Genomic DNA, 20,744 nt, shown 5'->3' on the forward strand with positions numbered 1-20,744 from the left:
CCCTCTGTTGCGGAATATGTCTGGGATATTTTTGGGGATGTATTCTGAATTTTCAGTAGCCTGACATCAGAACAGACCCTTCACTGTTTATTTTTCTTTCTTTTTCATTTTACTATCCTTCCTCGGTTTCAACGTTTGAGGTTTCTCTTTGTTTTTTTCTTCCCTATGTGATGCTAAAGGCCAGCCTCTGAATGTGATGTGTAACAGGTGCTGGGTAACGTGTAACGCCCAGCTCTGGGTTGAAAGGTGGTGTTCGCACGTTCCCCCTTCTACAGGCTAAGCCCAGGAGTGGTGATTGCCTGATGTGTTACCTTCCCAACCTGCCAATTGGTCTCTCTATCAGGTATGACCTGAGGTGTGAACAGTCAGCTTAAGGCTGGTGAGCCCCTACCTGAGGTGAGCCCCCCATTAGAAGGAGCAAGCTGTTGCAGATACTGACAACCATAGGATTTTCTCACAATGTGCCAGCCATCATCTCAGTATACGTCTACTAAACATATATGGAATGAGGCTAAAGATTCAAATTTTGTACCAGCTGCACCTCAGTTCCTTGTGGTTTCATGTACTGAAGATGGTCAGACCTTTGCTACGGTTAATCTATTTGTTAATCAGAGAGGTGGTGATGCAGTTATAGGCCCTGTGAAATCCTGCTTTTGTTCACACTATGGCACTTTGCTTTTGGAGACTAATTGTGATTCTCAAGCACAACTGCTTGCAGCTTCGCACCTAGACTGCTGTCATGTTTGTGTCATGGCCCATCGAATTCTGAATTCTTCACATGGTGTTATTTACACTAGACTGCTTGATGGTCTGATCGAGGGAGAAATCCAAACTTACTTCTCGGATCAGGGCGTTACTGCAGTCCTTTGGTGATGAAAAAGGTTGATGCATCCTTAGTGCCTACACGCATTCTTATTCTCACTTTTGATACAGTATTGCTTCCATCAAAGATCAAAGTAAGCTATGAAGTCATCACGGTCTGACCTTACATTCCAAACCTGATGCGCTGCTACCAGTGTTGCGACGATACTCGAATGTCCTATTGAAACACGGCCTGATGTGCTACTTGTGGCAGGGATGCTCACAAGGGCGGTTGCTCCCATCCTCTTTGCAATGTATCAATTCCAGTGGCAACCATGGAGCCTCATCCCAAGAATGTCCCATGTATCTTGATTAGTAGACCGTCCAGGAGATCTGGGTGAAAGAAAAAGTGCTTTACCCAGTCGCTCGCAAGTTGTTGGCTAGTTGAAAGCTCTGTGTTTTGCCTTCTGGCAACTTTAGTACTGTTCTTGCTACACCTCACTCCACAAGGGACTTGACCACACAGACTTGTGACCTCAAGTTCAGCACCACAGTTGAAAAATCACTGAGTGCCATGGGAGCATCCCTGTCTCCTCCTCCTCCAGCTGTGCCACAAGCCACCAAATCTTCGCCTCCAGTGGCAAAATCACCTGCTACACAATCAGCAGCCCAGAAAGGACAGAAGGAATACTCCTGCAAAGACTTTTTACATCCCTCATCCAACAGACATTAGAATCTTCTTCTCTCAACCGCAAAGGCTCCAAGGACTCAAACAAAGGCAAACGGTCCTCTCCTCCACTGACTTAGATCCTCTTCAACAGTGTTTCCACATGCTATCCTCATATAGCTGACCTCCGTTTCACCAGTGCACTCCACCAACTGTTTTTCTGCCCTGGAATCGACAGACTGGCCAAGGGAGAATGCTGATGCCTCTGTAGGTCTCATGGTTCAGGATCCTCCAGCCTATGCACTCTGTAGCAGTGAGCCTTTGAAGGCTGGCACTTGTCAGCCACTGGGGTGACAAACCTTCATTTCTCTCTCCTCCCCTTCCCCCATCATGAATGTTTGTGGCATTAGATGCAACAAGGAGTAGTTACAGCTGTTCATGGAATTGCAGCATCCACATTTTCTCTGCTTCCAAGAAACAAAATTGCATCCTCAAGACTACATTCACCTCTCGCATTTCTTTTGAGGGAAAGTCGTGCTGCTCATTGGGGACGACTTTCATAGTCAGCTCATCGCCCTGACTACCCGGCTTCAAGCTGTTGCAGTTCACATTTTCCTTCCTCGCTTTATTTTCCCTCCATCAGTCGGTGTCACCAGGGCGGACTTTCTCCAGCTTATTGGGCAACTCCCTCGTCCCTTTTTCCTGCTCGGTGACTAATGCGTTCCACACCTTTGGGGCTCTCCTGAAACCTGTCAAACGTAGCCCTCTTGGCTGACATTCTCAATCAATTCAACCTCATCTGCATTAACACTTGAGCATGCACATTCTTTTCAGACTCCATGCATGCCTATTCCCATTTGGACCGCTCGTTCTGCACTCCCAGTTCACTAGTCGTCTCGAGTGGTCCGTTCTCTTCAACATGTACTCAAGCTACCATTTCCCATGTACTACCCATTTGATACTCCTACCCCACCTACGTGTAGACCCAATTGGCAGCTTTCTAAGGCCAACTGGAGGCTTTAATCCTTCCTGGTGACCTTCGATGAACACTATTTCCCCAGTTGTGATGACAAGGTAGAATACCTTGCAAATGTTATCCTTACCACCTTAGAACATTGCGATCCTTGCATTTCGTCTTTACGGTGCCATGTCTCAATCCCTTGGTGGACTGAGGTGTGCCACGACGCGCACAAATCGTGGAGACATGCTCTCCGCTTGTTGAACACTCATACAATGATGAACTGCCTTCATTATAAATGGTTGCATGTGCAGTGTTGCATTCTTTGGGATACCAAAAAGCTAGCTGGATTTCATTTAGTAGTTCTTTTAACACTTCCATTCCCTCTTCTGATGTGTGAGCCAACCTCTAAGAGCTCTCTGGGACCAAGGACCATTACTCAACTTTCCGACCTGACCCTAGCAGATACTGTCATTGTGGACCCTATTGCCATCTCCAACACTGTGGGCCGCTATTTTTTGGAGATTTTGAGATCCTCCCACTATCACTCCACCTTCCCCCATAGGAAATGAAGATACGTGGTTCAGGTGATACCCTTCTCCTCTCAGAATCATGAATGCTACAACGCTGCCTTTACTACGCACGAGCTAGATCATGGCCTTGTGCCCCAGAGCTGGACGATGTTAACATTCAGACATTGCAGCACCTTTCTCTTGCAGGCAAACACTTTCTCCTTCACATGTACAATCGTATCTGGGCAGGTGGCACATTTCCCAGATGCTGGCGCGTCATACCCATACCTAAGCCCGGTAAGGACAAACACCTTCCTTCTGGCTACTGCCACATTTTCCTCACCAGCTATGTTTGCAATGTGATGGAATGTATGATACATGCCTGATGGGTCTGATGGCTTGAGCCTTGTTATTTATAACCACAGCACAGTGTGGATTTATAGCATGCCGTTCTGCAGTTGATCATCTTGTCACTTCGTCAATCCATGTCGTGAACAATTTTCTGTGGAAATACTGGACTGTGACCATGTTGTTTGATTTGGAGAAAGCCTACGACACCTTCTGGAGGACTGGTATCCTCTGTACACTCTTCACATGGGGCAGCCAAGACTGCGTGCCCCATTTCCTTCCAGAATTTTTAAAAGATAGTTTTCAAGGTACGTGTGGGTTCTGCTTCATTGGACACTTTTATCCAGGTAAATGGGTTGCCTCAAGGCTTTGTCCTGAGCATCATTCTCTTCGCAGTAGCCATGAACCCTATTGTGGCCTGTGTCTCACCAGGCATCTCTGGCTCCGTTTTCATTGACAAATCTGTGGTCTGCGATCTACTGGAGTTCTCTATGGACTTGGCTCCTTGCATGGCGTCTTCAGCGATTTCTCGATCATCTTTACACGTGGCGCATTGACCGTGACTTTCACTTTTCCACTGACAAAACAGTTTGTATAAATTTCTGATGGCGTGATGGATTTCTTCCACGATCTTTACATCTTACGCCTGTTGCTCTTCTGTTCACTTGAACAACAAAATTCCTGGGGTTCATGCTTGATAGAAAACTTTCTTGGTCCCACAATGGGTATCACCTGTTTGCCTGCTGTGCCTGGCACGCCAGTGTTCCACATGTCCTCAGCAGTACTTACTGGGGAGCAGATTGGGCCACCCACCTTCGTTTGTACAGATCCCGTCCTTGTTCCAAATCAGAATTTGTGTGTTTTGTTTATGCATCTGCGTGTCCGTCCATCTTGTGCCGTCCAAGTACAATCCATCATTGTGACATCAGTTTGGCCACTGGCACCTTTCGCTAGCCCTGTTTAGTGTCTCTACGCAGAATCTGTGGAACTACAAATGTTATACCAATGTGTGTTATTCTCAGTGGATACGCATGCTGTTCATCTGCCATGTGTTTCGACCCGTCATATTGCCTCCTCCTTCGATAACTTCTTTGACTGCCAGTGTGGGGCACTTCCCTCTATTGTTACCGCCTTGAGTTTGCTTTTGGCTATTGCTCTGGTTGATAAACATCAAGCTATGTACCACTCTCCCAGCGGATGTGAATCCTTCACCACCTTGGCTTCGTGTGGCAGCCTGTATTCACCTCAGACTTCATTTGCTTCCTAAGGACACTACTCCATATTCAATCCGTCACTGTAAGTATCTTGACTCTCACGTGGAAATTAGTGTACACTGATGGCTCTCGGACTGACGATGGTATCAGCTTCTGGAACACTGCCCAGTATTTACAGCATAGCTTTTCGCCATGCATCAGGCTATGCAGTACATTCGGCAACACAGGCTTTTGAATTGTCATCTGCTCAGACTGTGTGCCCTTCAGAGCCTGTGTGTCTTGTACACAGTCTATCCCTTAGCACAACGGGTCCAAGAAAGACTCCACTTGCTCACTCTTGAGGGAGCCAATGTGATATTTATGTGGGTCTCTGGTCATGTTGGTCTGATGGGGAACAAGTATGCTGATGCTGCTGCCAAGGCTGCAGTCCTCCTACATTGGCCCTCTAGTTCTTCCATTCCTTTCAATGATCTCAGTGTTGCTGTCTGTCAGCAGTTGTTGTGGAGGATTGATTGGTTGGTTCAGAACAGGCTGTGAGAGGACGGGTATTGTGCAACAAGCACACTCCTCTTCTTGGCAGTCTGCTTTTGTTTTGAATGCTCTCTCTCTCTCTCTCTCTCTCTCTCCCTCCCTCCCTCCCCCTCCCCCTCCCCCTCCCTCTACCTCTCCTTGCAATATCCTTGTGTGCCGATGATCTCCTCCTTAGGCATAAATTCGGCCAAAATGATACCTTTTTGTTCCCAAGACACTGATGCCGTGATATTTTGCCCAAAATTGTGGTTTTGAATCTTTCTTTCTTTTGGCAGATGGGAAATTGGTGTGATATCACTGATGACTCTCTTTGTCTCAGGTGTGTAATGAACAACCCACATTTCATCTCCGGTCACAATTGAGCTTGGAAAATCATTGTCATCAAAGTCAAGTCACACAAGAAACTTGTGGACACTATTGATTCAATTTTTCTTGTGATACTCTGTCAGCTTTCTTGGGACTCATCTTGCACACAGTTTCTGGTATTCCAGCGTTTCCTTGAATGTCTCATAAGATTATTCTTGAGAACTATAGAAACATGGTAGAAATTTTGTGCTCTGTCAGTTGACTATCTCCATGAACAGTTTCCTTGACCTTTTTTTTTTCCCCACCAATGCAACAGTCATCCACTCCTTTGTTCATCATGAACATTTGTTCGGCCTTCACCAAAGTCCCAAAATCACCAGTTGCAGCAGCTGTCCTGTTAGGTATATGGGGCAGACTGGCAGAGGATGTGGTGTTAGGTTCTGAGAACATTTGAGTCTGAGGAATTTGACGTATACTTCAGTAGCCTCTAATGTGGTACTCGCTATTCCGTACCAGGTGTAGCTAATAATTTAAAAGTCTTACACAGAGAAGTAAAGGGGGCAAGGGGTGGATCCTAAACATTCTGGAAGAGATTGAAATTATGCAGATCTGAGGCTATGGAGTTAAGAAATTCAGATATATTGTCAAACTTTGGTTGCCTTTCAAGGACATAATGTTACAGTTGTTCAACTGCTTCGTTATTGATCCCAGGATTGTTGTTATATGGTCTTGCACCTGGTCTCTTTGGTTTAAACTAAGTATTTTATAGTTTACACGGTTGTGCTGTGTAATTGAGGCCTGAGTCATTCCCATGATATTCAGATATGCGCAAAAATGTTCGTAACTTTCCCTCTATGTGTGTGGTGGCGCTAGTGCCCTCCACGACACTCGAGCTTGATTAGCAGTGTGGTGACCCTGCACAGCAAGGCAGTTGGGGGGGTTGCTGACAGCTGCTTCCTGGTGTGAAGTAAGTTTTTTAACTATGGGCTTTCAATGTTGCTAACTGGGACTTTTTACCTTTTCTTATTTTGCCCTTTTCGTGGTAGCTAAATGCACTTTTAATGACAGTTTTTAAACTGGTCGTTTTGAACTACGTCATGTTTTTGCATTCTATTTTGAGAAGGTTGAGTCTGCTTCCTCCCCGTATCAGGACTTAAATGTTTTACTGATGTGAGAGTATTTCATATTGGTTGCACAGAGCATAGGTTATTAGGTTAAGTACCTGTTGTTTTATCATAATGTCAGTTGTCCCTTTCCTGTCCTGTAAATGTACACCAGAACATGTGATTTGACATGAAACATGTCATGTTCCTGTTAAAATTAATATACAACTGAAAGTGGCTTATTTCAGAAACCACTTACTCACACGATTTTGATTCATGGAAAAAAAATTTCTGGCTGTTGTTCCTTCCACAAGTAGGAAGCGGATCACAGCATGTGGCTCTCACTTGGCAGGATTTCTTTCTGGTATCTTTCATACAACCGGACACTTTGTGAGTTTATATACTACCATCTTGCCAAGTTGCTTGCCCTGGTCAGGGATGCCCCTCTACCACTCAGTGTTGCCAATCCCCAAAAAGCAAGAAACCACAGACCATTATGGCCACAGTACACTTAACTGTCTGATCATGCTTCGTAATGTGTGGTCTAAATCTTAGTCGTGGTTGATAACTTCATAGGAGATGCTTCTAGACAATGTAGTTTGTTAAGGACTAGTACCCTTTAGACTACATGAGTGATAAATTGACATGACTGTATTGACTAAGACTTGAGGATCCTGCTAGTAACTGATCAGTGTGCAAACTGGCCATTTTGAGTTCAGCTTTGCTGAGGTTCATCTCTGTTCGCATCTCTTGCCAAACATTTTTGGATTCTGCCAGGCTAGGGGTGTTGGAGACTGCAATGGCTTTTGCCATCAGCCATGCCATGTTACCTCCTTGCTCATACTTTGCTGTTTGAAGTTTGGGTTGCTAGACAATAACAAGGATCATACAATCATGACTGTTTCTGCTTTCTATTGGGGGGACAATAAATTGCAGAACTTTTGGATATGAAATAGTTGAGTAGAGTTGAAAAAGTAATTAAAGATGAAATGAAATGTCATGTGGCTAGGGCCACCAATCAGGTAGACTGGTCACCTGGTACAAGTCTTTTTAATTGACACCAGTTGATCTGATCAGATATATATAATGGAAGGAAACATTCCACGTGGGAAAAATTATATATAAAACAAAGATGAGGTGACTTACCGAACAAAAGCGCTGGCAGGTCGATAGACACACAAACAAACACAAACATACACACAAAATTCAAGCTTTCGCAACAAACTGTTGCCTCATCAGGAAAGAGGGAAGGAGAGGGGAAGACGAAAGGAAGAGGGTTTTAAGGGAGAGGGTAAGGAGTCATTCCAATCCCGGGAGCGGAAAGACTTACCTTAGGGGGAAAAAAGGACAGGTATACACTCGCACACACGCACATATCCATCCACACATACAGACACAAGCAGACATATTTAAAGGCAAAGAGTTTGGGCAGAGATGTCAGTCGAGGCAGAAGTGTAAAGGCCTACTACACTTCTGCCTCGACTGACATCTCTGCCCAAACTCTTTGCCTTTAAATATGTCTGCTTGTGTCTGTATGTGTGGATGGATATGTGCGTGTGTGCGAGTGTATACCTGTCCTTTTTTCCCCCTAAGGTAAGTCTTTCCGCTCCCGGGATTGGAATGACTCCTTACCCTCTCCCTTAAAACCCTCTTCCTTTCGTCTTCCCCTCTCCTTCCCTCTTTCCTGATGAGGCAACAGTTTGTTGCGAAAGCTTGAATTTTGTGTGTATGTTTGTGTTTGTTTGTGTGTCTATCGACCTGCCAGCGCTTTTGTTCGGTAAGTCACCTCATCTTTGTTTTATATATGATCAGATATATATGTATACGGTTATTGATAGTGTAGCAAAATAAAGAAAACTAAAGTCAGTTAAAATCTGGCCATTGTTTACTGCAGACAAAAAGGGCTGGGAGAAAATTTATATTAAATACAAAAATTAAAAACTGTCTCGGAGATATTGAAGGAATCCACAGAACAAAGGGCCAGACGTCCCTTAAAAACAAAAGAACAGTAGTACATGGAAATCATTGAAGTCTGTGTACGTACTTGCCCATACTCTCAAAAGGGAAAATAAGGCATCTACATCTACACACAGACTCCACAAGCCACTGTAGAGTGTAGGGCGGAGGCTACCCTCTACTACTACTACTACTACTACTACTACTAAGGCTCCAGTAACTGACAAACAGTAATACCACTTCAAGATGATGGGATTTTAATGTGAAAGTTGGTTGAGTGTTAACAAATGATTCTTCAGTGGATAACTTGAGTATGATAACAGCAGTGAAAAAGTTACATGTTAAAGTGAAACAAGATAAACATTGCAAAGAATGAAATTGCATATTGATTTGAAAAAAGTATGTTAAAATTTGCCAAAACAAATGATACATTTATCTTTAATATATACATTCTTTCAGAAGTGAAACAGCATACGGACATTGCTAGTATCATATAGAATTAAAATTGAAGTTAGCTATATTCTTACTAATAAGAAAGGTGTGGTGGATGTTATGGTTCTAAACAACTTTAAAATTATAAGTGATCAGAAACTTGCACAATGTGAAGCAAAAGTAGATATTAAGCTAAAAAGAAACTGTTCCAGACAGGAAGTAAATTATGGAAATTTATTTAAGGACAGGCAGGAGATGAAACAGCATTGTCTTCCATCATGTAGCAGGAAACATGTTTTCCAAGTGGTTTACATGGAAAAGATCACAAGAACATACCTGTGGTCCCATTCTATGTGAGAAGGCAGTTCAGCTTAATGAGATTCTTGGAAGACTGTTAAATTTCCAATCAAGAACAAACTAGTTACAATACTTTGTCATGACAAAGCATTTGTGAGCTTGAAGTGCAAGGAGAAAAACTTGTCTGCTGATTCTTTCAAAATCAAACTAAGGACATATTGTTAGAGGATTACTATGCTCTGGCAAACATTAAAATCTCTCATGAAACTGGGCTCAACTGGAAAGCTTTGCCAAGAAAAATTCTTGCTTCACATTGTAAATTAGCAGTGCTGGATCCTAAAATAAGAAACGAATGTATCACTGTTTTAGCTTCTGCTAATGCTGTTGGTAGCTACAGATATACTTGTTGTTGTTAAAAGAAACAAACAGCAGTCTGTAAAATATGGTAATATGTCTGCGATGCCTGTTGCATAAATCTCACAAAAGAGCACCTGGATAGGTAGTATGATTATCAAGGAATAGTTTGTAGAAGTTTTTGTACCCTCTGTAAAAGCTCATCAGTGAAATAATGGGATAAGGGAGAAAATGTTACTGCTCCTTGACAACACATCATCTCGTCCATCATGTGATGTCTTAAACGAAAAGGAAGAGTTCATAAAAGTGGATGTTTGTTCCACCTAATTAACTACTTCATTACAGTCAGTGAAGTAAGGTGTTTTTAAGTCCTTCGAATGGTATCACAGAGAAGAGGAAGAGAGGTGGTCTGTTAAGAAATCATGAAAATACTGAATTGAAAGATGCCATGCATGGTACTGTAAAGGAACAGAATTTGAAAAAGCCTGGAATAAAATTGTCGATATGGCAGAAAATTTTCGAAGTACAATTGAAAATGACAAGCCAAACGATATGTCTGAAATGCTCAATAATAGAACTAAGTTGCCATGAATGTAATGAAGAAGACATTAAAGAATGGGCAAGTGTTGATGATGCAGATCCAGGGCACCAAAGATGCAAGGTAACGAAATTTTAAACCTAGTCACTGATGAAGTTGATGTTGCCAGTGTTTCACCAACTAATGGTCCAGAAAAGATGATTAAAATGTACCAGCTGCTTCTGAAACATTTGTGTGTATAGGTAATGTCTTGCAATTGTTTGAACCTGTAGATGAAGGCAACCAGCATCAGATATCTGTTCTGAAAAAATGTGTGACTTACCAAAATTAGAATTTCTTAGAGTGTTAATTCTATACTTATATATTCTACAAGCAAAGTGCAAATGTACGAAATGTTTTTCATTGACTAGGCTGTACTACACAACTTCCTATTGGACTTACCTTTGTAATAATAAGAGTCATGTTGTTATAAGTATATGTAGTTTACTAACGTAAATAGAAGTGTGCAGTTAGATTATCCGAATAAACCTGTTTTCTGAACACCCATGTCCCCCAATTAGTTCAGATCATTTCTTTTGCATAATTCAGTATTTACACATGCACTACATAGATAACAATGTTTGATACAATACTGTTACATGTCAAATGAAATATTTGTTGTAGTCTTCTGCTTCGGCATCAGGATCGGACTGTGAAGATGGTGGACTATGGTTGGACAGACATACGTACCATTCAATCTGCCAAGATATTGTCAATCATAAAACAATGCTTTTGAAGTTGCTTCGACACCTGCAAAAGGTAAATTTTTATTAATTCAGTTTGTGGTTAAAAATCTAAAATGAATGAAGTTTTACTTTCTGCGATGGAGAGAGAAGGGCTAGACGTGATGCGAAGAAAGGGTGGTGTTGTTTTCACTGTGACTCTAACATTATAGATATGCATAACTGCAACAGTATGGTTATAAAAGATGGTGTTATTCCGGTTATGGGTGATGAATCTTTATTACAGTTCTATAGTTTTTGTGCTTATTTTAGTGAAGTTAAAAGTTAGTACTTAATTTTTCAAACATACCAGTCAAAAATTGAATAAGTTTGAATTTTAAGAGATTTCGTCTCTGGTGGAGAGAAGCTTCTAGTACACACAGCGTAGGACTCTTGAGTTGGAGAAAAGATATACACAAACTGTAATCATATTCTAAAATATGCAGCCTTTGTGTAGGTATTGTAAAGTATAATATTGAATGGTTCTGTTTCTCGTGCATGTGTGTGTGCGTGCGCATCTCCCTTTATATTTCTCTTTCTGGATGTCACTTCCATGCATGCAGTTTACCTTTTCTGTATATCTGGGTTTTATCCTAGTTATTCTTCCCTAAGTGATTGCCAGCTGCACCCAGCTTATTTAGCAGGCACTCAATTTATTTTCTTGATTATGTTCAGTAATCCTTCACTTTCCTGTTTCTTTCTAGTCAATACCTATGTCTTAACTGATAAATTTAGTCATGGTGCTGCATGGATTTTCACTGCACTACATTAAATTTATATATCACAATAAACAAATTAGTACATTGGTTACTCTCCAAAAATTTGCTTTCATCAGTTTTCATGAGCTACAGTAATAACAAATATCTGAGCTAATACAATCAATGAGAATCCATTTATAATGGTGTAGTATATAATTACAGTGAAATTACAATGACTGAGGATGAACTGGGAGGGAAATACATAAACAACTGTTTGAAAGTAATTATAAAAGCGAGTTAGACTGCTCACTGTGAAATAGTGCCTAATGGATTAGACACACTGGTTTTATGGATTTAGTGTACTCAGCACCCATGGTCATTCATGATAGAGGCATCTCAGATAGTCTGTAAATGTGTAATTAGTCCAGCTGTGTGCAATGCGTTGCTTTATTCCTGGGAATAAATATACAGTGATGTATTCTGTTAAGAGCACAAGTGCATTACAATAAATGACTTGAACAAATGCTTTGTAAAACTTAGTTTTGTGTGTGAAAGATCGAAGCCACATTTAACAATTCAGCATTACATTGGATAGTTGTCTTCATGCCCATTGATGCCCTTGTATCATAGAGTACATAATGTTACCCAATTTACTGGACAGAATCTCAATGTCAGCATCACCCTTGACTATTCACACCAGTAATCAACCCGTGGATGGTTTTCTTGAGCAAGGCAAACATTGAGAACTCTAATTGCCTTGCGGGGACATTAGACTTACATTCCATACAGAATTTATGGGCCAAGGTGAACTTGCTGGTAAAACAGCTGTGATTCGCAAGGGCTGCATATACTCCGGTGCCCTATGCTCCCTGCTCAGAAGGAAAAAATTAACTAAAGCACACAGTACAGTGTTAGAATAATTTATAGACTTATTGTGCAATAAGTTACACTTGTGTGCTGAAGAGATTTTACGTCAGTTGATTTCCACATCAGCCATTATTGTTGCAGTCTTGGCACTCCCTTCAATTCATTACGTATTATATACTCAGGCCTGTAAGGTGGTGAAGTAAGGTATGCATGCCACCTTAAAATACAATTCACATCCACCACATATTACTGTTATTAACAAATGCACTGTATTTCTATCATCAGTATAGCAAATGGGAGGGAAACTAAACCCTTTAGTGTGTAGCCTTCTGCAGCAATAGTACAGGCCATGTAGCTTATTTTTGGCATTGAATTCAATGAAGAAATGAAAGATGGCATACAGATTTTCCTCCTGATGACTTTAATGCTGACACTACTACTCCTCTTTGGTGAACTATGTTGGTTCCTAAACATCCATTCACTACTTTTTGGGGTATATTTATGGCTGTTGTGGACAAGGTTTCTTCCGTCAATGAACTAAAGCATGAGGGGTTATTGCTCCCTTACTTGGGATCTTACAAAACCACGTTCCAATTTTTTTTTCTGTTAATTGTATGTCTGTCAGATGGGGACTGAAATGACCTGATGATCTGTTTCCTTGAATTGCCACATTTGTATTTGTACTGAATCATTTTGTTTGTCTCAAGATGTATTGTCATTTTTCATTTGTGTTTGTTTTAAACGTTTTAAAAAAGTTCTATCAACTGTCTGTAATATTGTGTTAGTATTCTTTTTTAACTTAAATTTTTATTACCTGTCTGTGTAGTAGAAATGTAATACTTACTCACTCTGGAAGTCCAAACTCGGGCCTCATTAAATACTCCAGCAATCACTATCACTGTGATACTATTTTTTGTCTGGTTTAGTGTCACCCCGCTTCCCTCCCAACTTGAACCCCCCCCCCCCCCCCCCCCCCCAAGAAAGAAGGAAAAATCATCTGTAATGTGAAATGTACTTCTCCACTTCTGATTAACTTCTGAGTGTGCCCAAAAATCTGTAATGCACAGCGTTATTGCTAGGTGTAAGCTGCTGTTGCCAATGCAAGGTATCCAACTTTCATACTGTGCACCTCTGAGACACTTCCTGAAATTATTGGTCGGGAGGTAGCCTGGATTCATTTTTGTCATTATGTAATGACTGCAAAAATCACTTGGAACATTGTTTCCAGATTCATAAAGGCCTTAAAGTTACCTGTTACTTCTGAATGTTTGGATGTTGGTCTGAGGAAGTGTAAGTTTCAGTGAGATATTTCTTAGAATGAAGTTTGCTAAGCTGAAAGAATTTGATAGATATGTGAAATGTTCAAATTGCAAATAAGTGTAGCCACAGCGTGTGTGTGTGTTTGTGTGTGTGTGTGTGTGTGTGTGTGTGTGTGTGTGTGTGCTTGCGGGTGGTGTGTGGTTTAAGATTTCCACCATTCATAAAAATAGCCATATATTCAATGCTGCGGAAACCTCTCTCTGTTAACATTGGAGTCAGCTGGCAACAGTAGTGCACTGATGCAACGATTGTGCATTGCGGCGATTCACAAGCTTGATAACATTGTTTCCCTCCTGTCCCGCCATCACAAATCCAGAACATTGATAGCTTATGATCGATCATAGCAGTCTGCAGTCCAGTGAACTTTAATTGAAAGTTATTTGTGTTATCGGTAACAGTAAAACATTTTTGTTAGTAACTAATTTCATTATGACAGAACAGAAAAGGTATTAGTATGATGCAAGCTATAAATTGAAAGTAGTAACACATGCAGAACAACATTGAAACAGATCAGCTGAGTGGCATTTCGGCCCTCCACTAACAGAAAAAACCTTTTGCAATTGGTGGACTAGTAAAGAACAACTGAAAAAAAATCAGGAAGATTAATGGTGCAAATAGAGGACTTACAAGGGGAGGCCGCCAATTGTGGAATTCAGATTCGATTCATACTGCGCATAATAAAAGCTCATGGCCAGAGGTGTAATGTGGCAAAGCACCAAGATGCACTTCTCAGCCGTTGTCGAGAAAATCGACAGTTAAAAGAAACCGTTGCAGTGAAATACTCTCTACGATTAATGATTTTCTACAGCATCATAGCGCAGCGGTAAGCGGTGGGGTCCGTAATCCGAAGGTCGCCGGTTGAATCTCGCGACATGCAATATTTTTTTATTATTAGTTTTTTGCAATTCAAATATATATATATATATATATATATATATATATATATATATATATATAAAAACTATTAATGAATTGCTTATGCATGTTGGTGAAGGCGGATCGCTCTCCAATTGTACCGCCTCCATTTTTCCGTTTGTTTAACAGGGTGTACCAAAGCTGTCCCGTCCGCACTGATTTTCGACGATGTTATAAGTTGCGCTAGGGACCGCATCTACCTTCTTTCAAAGTTAGCAGGCAACTACGCTGTTATGGGGCGGCTCGTTTCGGCCCATTCAACATCTGTCCTTCAAGTGTAATGAGCGAGTAACGGAGTTTATATTTCATACCTGCCACAGCAAATTTGTGTTCGTGGGGTCTCTATTCTAATTCGAACGTTTGACTTACGCTATACGTATTCGTTTCTACGTCTTCCGTTAACTATACGTGGTTAGCATTATGAAGACAATTGATAACATTTGTGAAATACAACTTTGTTTGCGGAAAACATACTGATGTTCGAAGTCGCCTGTTTTCCCACGACAAACGACTTTCAACAACTTATTATATGCATAATTGTTGCAACTGATTGCCGGGAAAAAAAAAAAAATATATATATATATATATATATATATATATATATATATATATATATATATATATATATATATATATATATATATATATATAACAAATACTTAAAAATAAAGTTGCATGGAGCGAGATTCGATCCAGCGACCTTCGGATTACGAACCCCACCGCTTACCGCTGCACCACCACGCTGTAGAAAATTACTAATCGTAGAGAGTATTTCACCGCAATGGTTTCTTTTAACTGTCGATTTTCTCGAGAACGGCTGAGAAGTACCTCTTGGTGCTTTGCCACATTACACCTATGGCCATGAGCTTTTATTATGCGCAGTATGAATAGGATCTGAATTTCACAATTGGCGGCCTCCCCTTGTTAGTGCAAAATGTCCAAAACTAGATTATGTATTGAAATTGTTTCATAGATACCAAGAAAATAGCCTTGGAGTCAATACAAGAGTCAATACAAAAATGATTTAAATATACATTCGTAAGCTAGCACTACTGTGGAATTTAACAGACTTCAATGGTGGAGTTGGTTGGTGCTACAGATTTATGAAGTGTCATAGACTTAGCATGCAAACCAAAGTATCTCAGAAAATGTCCCTTATCTTTCCATCACTTCATTATTCAGCATAAAAAAAGTGTGAAACTAAACCAAACAGTGGGCAAAGCTTCTCTGACAGTGGGCAAAGCTTCTCTGACAGTGGGCAAAGCTTCTCTGACAGTGGGCAAAGCTTCTCTGACAGTGGGCAAAGCTTCTCTGACAGTGGGCAAAGCTTCTCTGACAGTGGGCAAAGCTTCTCTGACAGTGGGCAAAGCTTCTCTGACAGTGGGCAAAGCTTCTCTGACAGTGGGCAAAGCTTCTCTGACAGTGGGCAAAGCTTCTCTGACAGTGGGCAAAGCTTCTCTGACAGTGGGCAAAGCTTCTCTGACAGTGGGCAAAGCTTCTCTGACAGTGGGCAAAGCTTCTCTGACAGTGGGCAAAGCTTCTCTGACAGTGGGCAAAGCTTCTCTGACAGTGGGCAAAGCTTCTCTGACAGTGGGCAAAGCTTCTCTGACAGTGGGCAAAGCTTCTCTGACAGTGGGCAAAGCTTCTCTGACAGTGGACAAAGCTTCTCTGACAGTGGACAAAGCTTCTCTGACAGTGGACAAAGCTTCTCTGACAGTGGACAAAGCTTCTCTGACAGTGGACAAAGCTTCTCTGACAGTGGACAAAGCTTCTCTGACATTTGGTGTGCTGAGAAACAGAACTGTTGCCATGAAAGGTGTTAAAACTAACTGTAAAAAGAAGTAGGCATGAAAAAATGCATTACACTGTTACCCTTCAATGTCCTGCTGACGGTACTAAACTAAAACCAGTGATTATTTTCAAGTGAAAAATAGTGCCAAAACCTTCTGGTGTTCATGTACATGACAAGGGTCGGATGGACAAGACTGGTGCTTTGTTGAAGATTATTTGACTTCTTGTGGTAGATCAGTTTAGTAATAATTTGACAAACTCTGTGAAAGAGCAGCTGAGGCAGGGAAATGGAGAACTTGCTATTATTCAGGGAAGACTTATTTCACTTTTGCAACTTCTTTATATCTCGATAAAAAAACCATTTCAAGTGTATATGAGAAAGGAATGGAACCCAACATTAATTCATGCTGAAGGAAATTTTGAAACAACCTACAATCAAACAAGTGTGTCAGTGGATAAGAGAGCCATGGTCTACAGTAAGAGAAAACATTGCTGTTAAATCTTACAAGGAGTGTGGCAAAAGTACACTCCTGATGGCAATGAAGACCATCTTATATATGAAATGGACAGTGACGAAGAGGAGTAGGAGGAGGAGGAGGAGAAGTAGTAATTTTATGCCTGATCAGTGTATGGACACTGAGTAACTGTTCCTACTGCTCTGACACACACACATGAAACAGAGGTAACAATGAGCTGGAGAAGAAGACTGAGTAAAAGTGGACTTCATCACAATGACCAGAGGATGTTAAAAAACTAATGCATGGTTCATATTTCTACCACATAGTGACAGTGCTTCATGTATAATAAAGATGGAAGCTACACCCCGTTCGGTTTCCACATAAAAATGTAGGCCAAAAGGTTTTCGAAAGTAGTACTAGATAGGTTAGGCAAATTTGTTGAAATCTGTTGTGATGTATAAACATTGACTGCATGTTTACAGTTTCTATTTCTTTTCCAATAATGAACCAGAGGGAGTTGTTGAGGAAGACATAGATTGGAATACATCCAGCAAAAGGATTGCAATTGCTACTTTGAGGTAAAAAGGTTGGCACAGGAGAGGAATTTCTGGCAGCGCATCAAACTAGTCGGAAGACTCATGAAGAAAAAAAAAAAAAAGTCAAACTACAAAGTCTTGTCAACTGGCAGATTTGTTACAGGCATGTTTACCGAAAGCCTAACACCATGTGTTACGAACTCTCCCAAGACCATCACAAGCCCTGATGTGCATGTGTGCAGCTGCATGAGACCGAAAACAAAGGATGAGTCAGGTACAAGTCTGTAAGTAATTGGATGATGGATTTAGGACCCTTTGATAATGAACAATCTGCCGGTTTATTCATTATTTATGTATTTATTTTATTTTGAAGTAATTGAAAATTTTATCACAAACCATTAAACAAATTTGACAGAAGAAAGAAGCTTTATAATAATACGAATTCCTGATGGCGTATTGGGAATGTGAATCTGGAATTGAGTTTGGGTTGCCGAAATTTTAATAGAGGTTAATAATTTACTAAAATTCAAGTTTGAAAGGAACAGCATCATGTTCATGGAATACAGGAAAACCTGCCATTCTGACACTTGAGTCTGTGTCATTGTAGGTAATCCCCGGGGGCAAACAGTCGGCAGTTTCTGTGTCCCAGCAGATGAGCCACAGCTGCTGCTCATCCCATGAGGTTGGCACTGGCACAACTTTTTTTTTAAGTCATTGCCTTACCAGGATGTAGTGCCAGTGGACCTTTAAAAACTCTGGCAACCACCATGCTCGATGCCATTCTGTTGTTTCTTCAAAGACCAACCAGCGGCTATCGCCTTGTAAGAGTCTGAGAGTGCATTTTGTTATAGGCACTCACTAGCAAGCATTAGTACAGTTAACAGTTCATTATTTTGAACACAGCATAGCAATGTTGCTCAGCTTCAATAACCATTTCATTCGCTTGGTGATGGGGAGTATTTCGCAATGCGATGGGGGAGTACTGGCACCAGCACTGTGATAAGATTCATCAAAAGCCTCCCCCTGCCCACTTGCAACGACTTTGATCTGTGTATCATAGTTCAAAGGCCAACATTGTAGTTGAGCCCATAGTTTGGTACAAGTTAGACACCGATAAAGTTCAGTTATACAGTTATAGCTGTTCATGCATCACAGAGAATTTCAACAAAATTTTTATAAACTGATGTGTGTCTAGGGAGCTGATTCACAAGTTATGTAAGGTAAGGAACATTACCTATGTTTGGATTATGGTTGGTGAGGGGCTCAAGTGTTGAAAAGTAAATGGTGACCTCTCCTATAGTTTGTTCCTGAAATATTCTGTGAAAATGGATTGTAAGAGTTCAATAACATCCTTAAACTTAATGCTAAAAATGTTCCTCATGGTGTCATGTCAGAGAAGGTGCATTGTTCAGTGAAATGAATTTCTGATTATATAAATCTATTAATAGATTATAGATTTTCATTTGGGGACTTCAAATTAGACAAGTTAATACAATCTGCTTTTGCTAATACAGCCAACTTCTGTTTTTTGTTGTTGTCGTTGTTTGCAATGTTGCAAGTCAAATCATTCTACTGCATGATTATTGTGTGATGTAATAGCTTACAGTAATATTTTCCTTATTTTCTTGTGTTATAATTGTTGCAGTTGTTTACTTTTGCATGTGACAGCTTGTTTTTGCCACTTGATGTAATGTAGTTTTTGTTCTTTTTATTTTTTAAATTCCTGCTCGTGATGTGATGCGACAGCCAATTCAGAATGAAGAGAACGGTTTGATGAGGGTAAGCATGTGTCTATAAATTTCTTCATTAAACTTCAAAGTTCTATTTGATACTGAAGTACTATGGATAATATACTAAAAAGTAAAACTTGCACATTTACCAATTGTGGAGTTGGTGCTTCCATTTCAGTTCTGCTTTTCTAAATGTCTTCACCAATTAACATAATATGTAACCTTATTATTTCTTGGAACAGTAATTTCCTGTATCCAAATTCATAGCTAAATGTCAAACTGATGGACTGTTAAGCTGTTAAGGTTGGAAATAACAAATTTCATACTCAAACGATGGAAAATTCAGGATGGAATAATGACAGTATTACGAAAATCGTAGAATGCTACTCAAGATGTAGCAGAGATGATATAACCTTTTAGCAATATTGTCCAATTTCATACTTACTGGTCCTGTGTTAAGATTCCTCAGCTGTTTAAAACTGTGCACCAGAAATATGCATCCACCCAAACACTACTCTTTACCTGCAGTCCTTTTACTACTACTACTTATCTGTACACACTCCATGTACAGTCTACCAGCCAATAGGTACTTCTTACTTTCCACACTATTCAGAGGTCTTACTGCAAACAGTGGGGTAACTGGGCTGCTCACTGGAAGAGGGCATTACATGTAAAATGAGAGAGAACATGTTCAACCAAAGAGCTCGGTTCTAATGTCAGGCAATTTTATAACAGCTTATGCTCAGATGCATAGTAAAAGATTAAGGAAGGTAAAGGGTATTACTTGCTGTTTCATTTCCCCCATTTATCAGTGTGTGAGGTTTCCATTTTAATAATTTCTGTTTTAATCTCCTCTGACCCTTTGTTTGCTAATGAGTAACCAGATTTGTTTGGTTATTTCAGGCTGAAACTCTCAACCCATTCGACACTCAATTGAAGGTAACTATATTTTTTACTTGTCAACATTTTTTTTAATGTACTGGAATTGTTAGAATGTGTGCAATCATACGCATATGTTTACAGAAATATGTATAGATCATTAATAACTATTTCTAATACTTTAAAGAGCATATGACTCAAATATTGAATATAATGTTGTATTTGCCTTCCTTCAGTCAGTAGTCCATGGTCATATGATCTTTTATTTATTTATTCCCGATGAAGCACTAAACATTCTTACTGGAATGGTAGGGAAGACATTTTTTTTTTTGTTTGCTTTACATATAAAAGTGTGGCCTTGCAGTTCTAGTAAACTTAAACAATTAATATGTTAAGATTAGGTTTTGAGGTTGCATAGATTTTTTTCGTAACTATTTCAGATATGTAACAAACTTTCAGATTTGTCCGTGAACTTAACATTAATTAGTGTTACAAAAAGATTACTGTTGCAAATTACATGATTGTTGTTGTGGTCATCAGTCCAGAGACTGGATTGATTCAGCTCCCCATGCTAACATATCCTGTGCAAGCTTCTACGTCTCAAAGTACCTACTGCAACCTACATTCTTCCGAATCTGCTTAGTGTATTCATCTCTTGGTCTCCCTCTATGATTTTTACCCTCCACACTGTCCTCCAATACTAATTGGTGATTCCTTGATGCCTCAGAACATGTCCTACCAACGGATCCCTTCTTGTAGTAAAGTTGTGCCA

At 40.3% G+C, this 20,744-nt stretch overlaps 1 protein-coding gene across 1 annotated transcript in view; it reads left to right on the top strand.

The window, feature by feature from the left end:
* The window catches only part of LOC124715651, a 622,306-nt gene that overhangs the window by 571,383 nt on the left and 30,179 nt on the right, over window positions 1–20,744 (top strand). Inside the window, exons 12-14 of the mRNA XM_047243112.1 lie at window positions 10,681–10,815; window positions 19,110–19,142; window positions 19,997–20,032. Coding sequence (XP_047099068.1) covers window positions 10,681–10,815; window positions 19,110–19,142; window positions 19,997–20,032 — 204 coding nt within the window. The remainder of the gene's footprint in view (window positions 1–10,680; window positions 10,816–19,109; window positions 19,143–19,996; window positions 20,033–20,744) is intronic.

Source organism: Schistocerca piceifrons, chromosome 1 (genome assembly GCF_021461385.2).
Source record: "Schistocerca piceifrons isolate TAMUIC-IGC-003096 chromosome 1, iqSchPice1.1, whole genome shotgun sequence".
NCBI lineage: Eukaryota > Metazoa > Arthropoda > Insecta > Orthoptera > Acrididae > Schistocerca > Schistocerca piceifrons.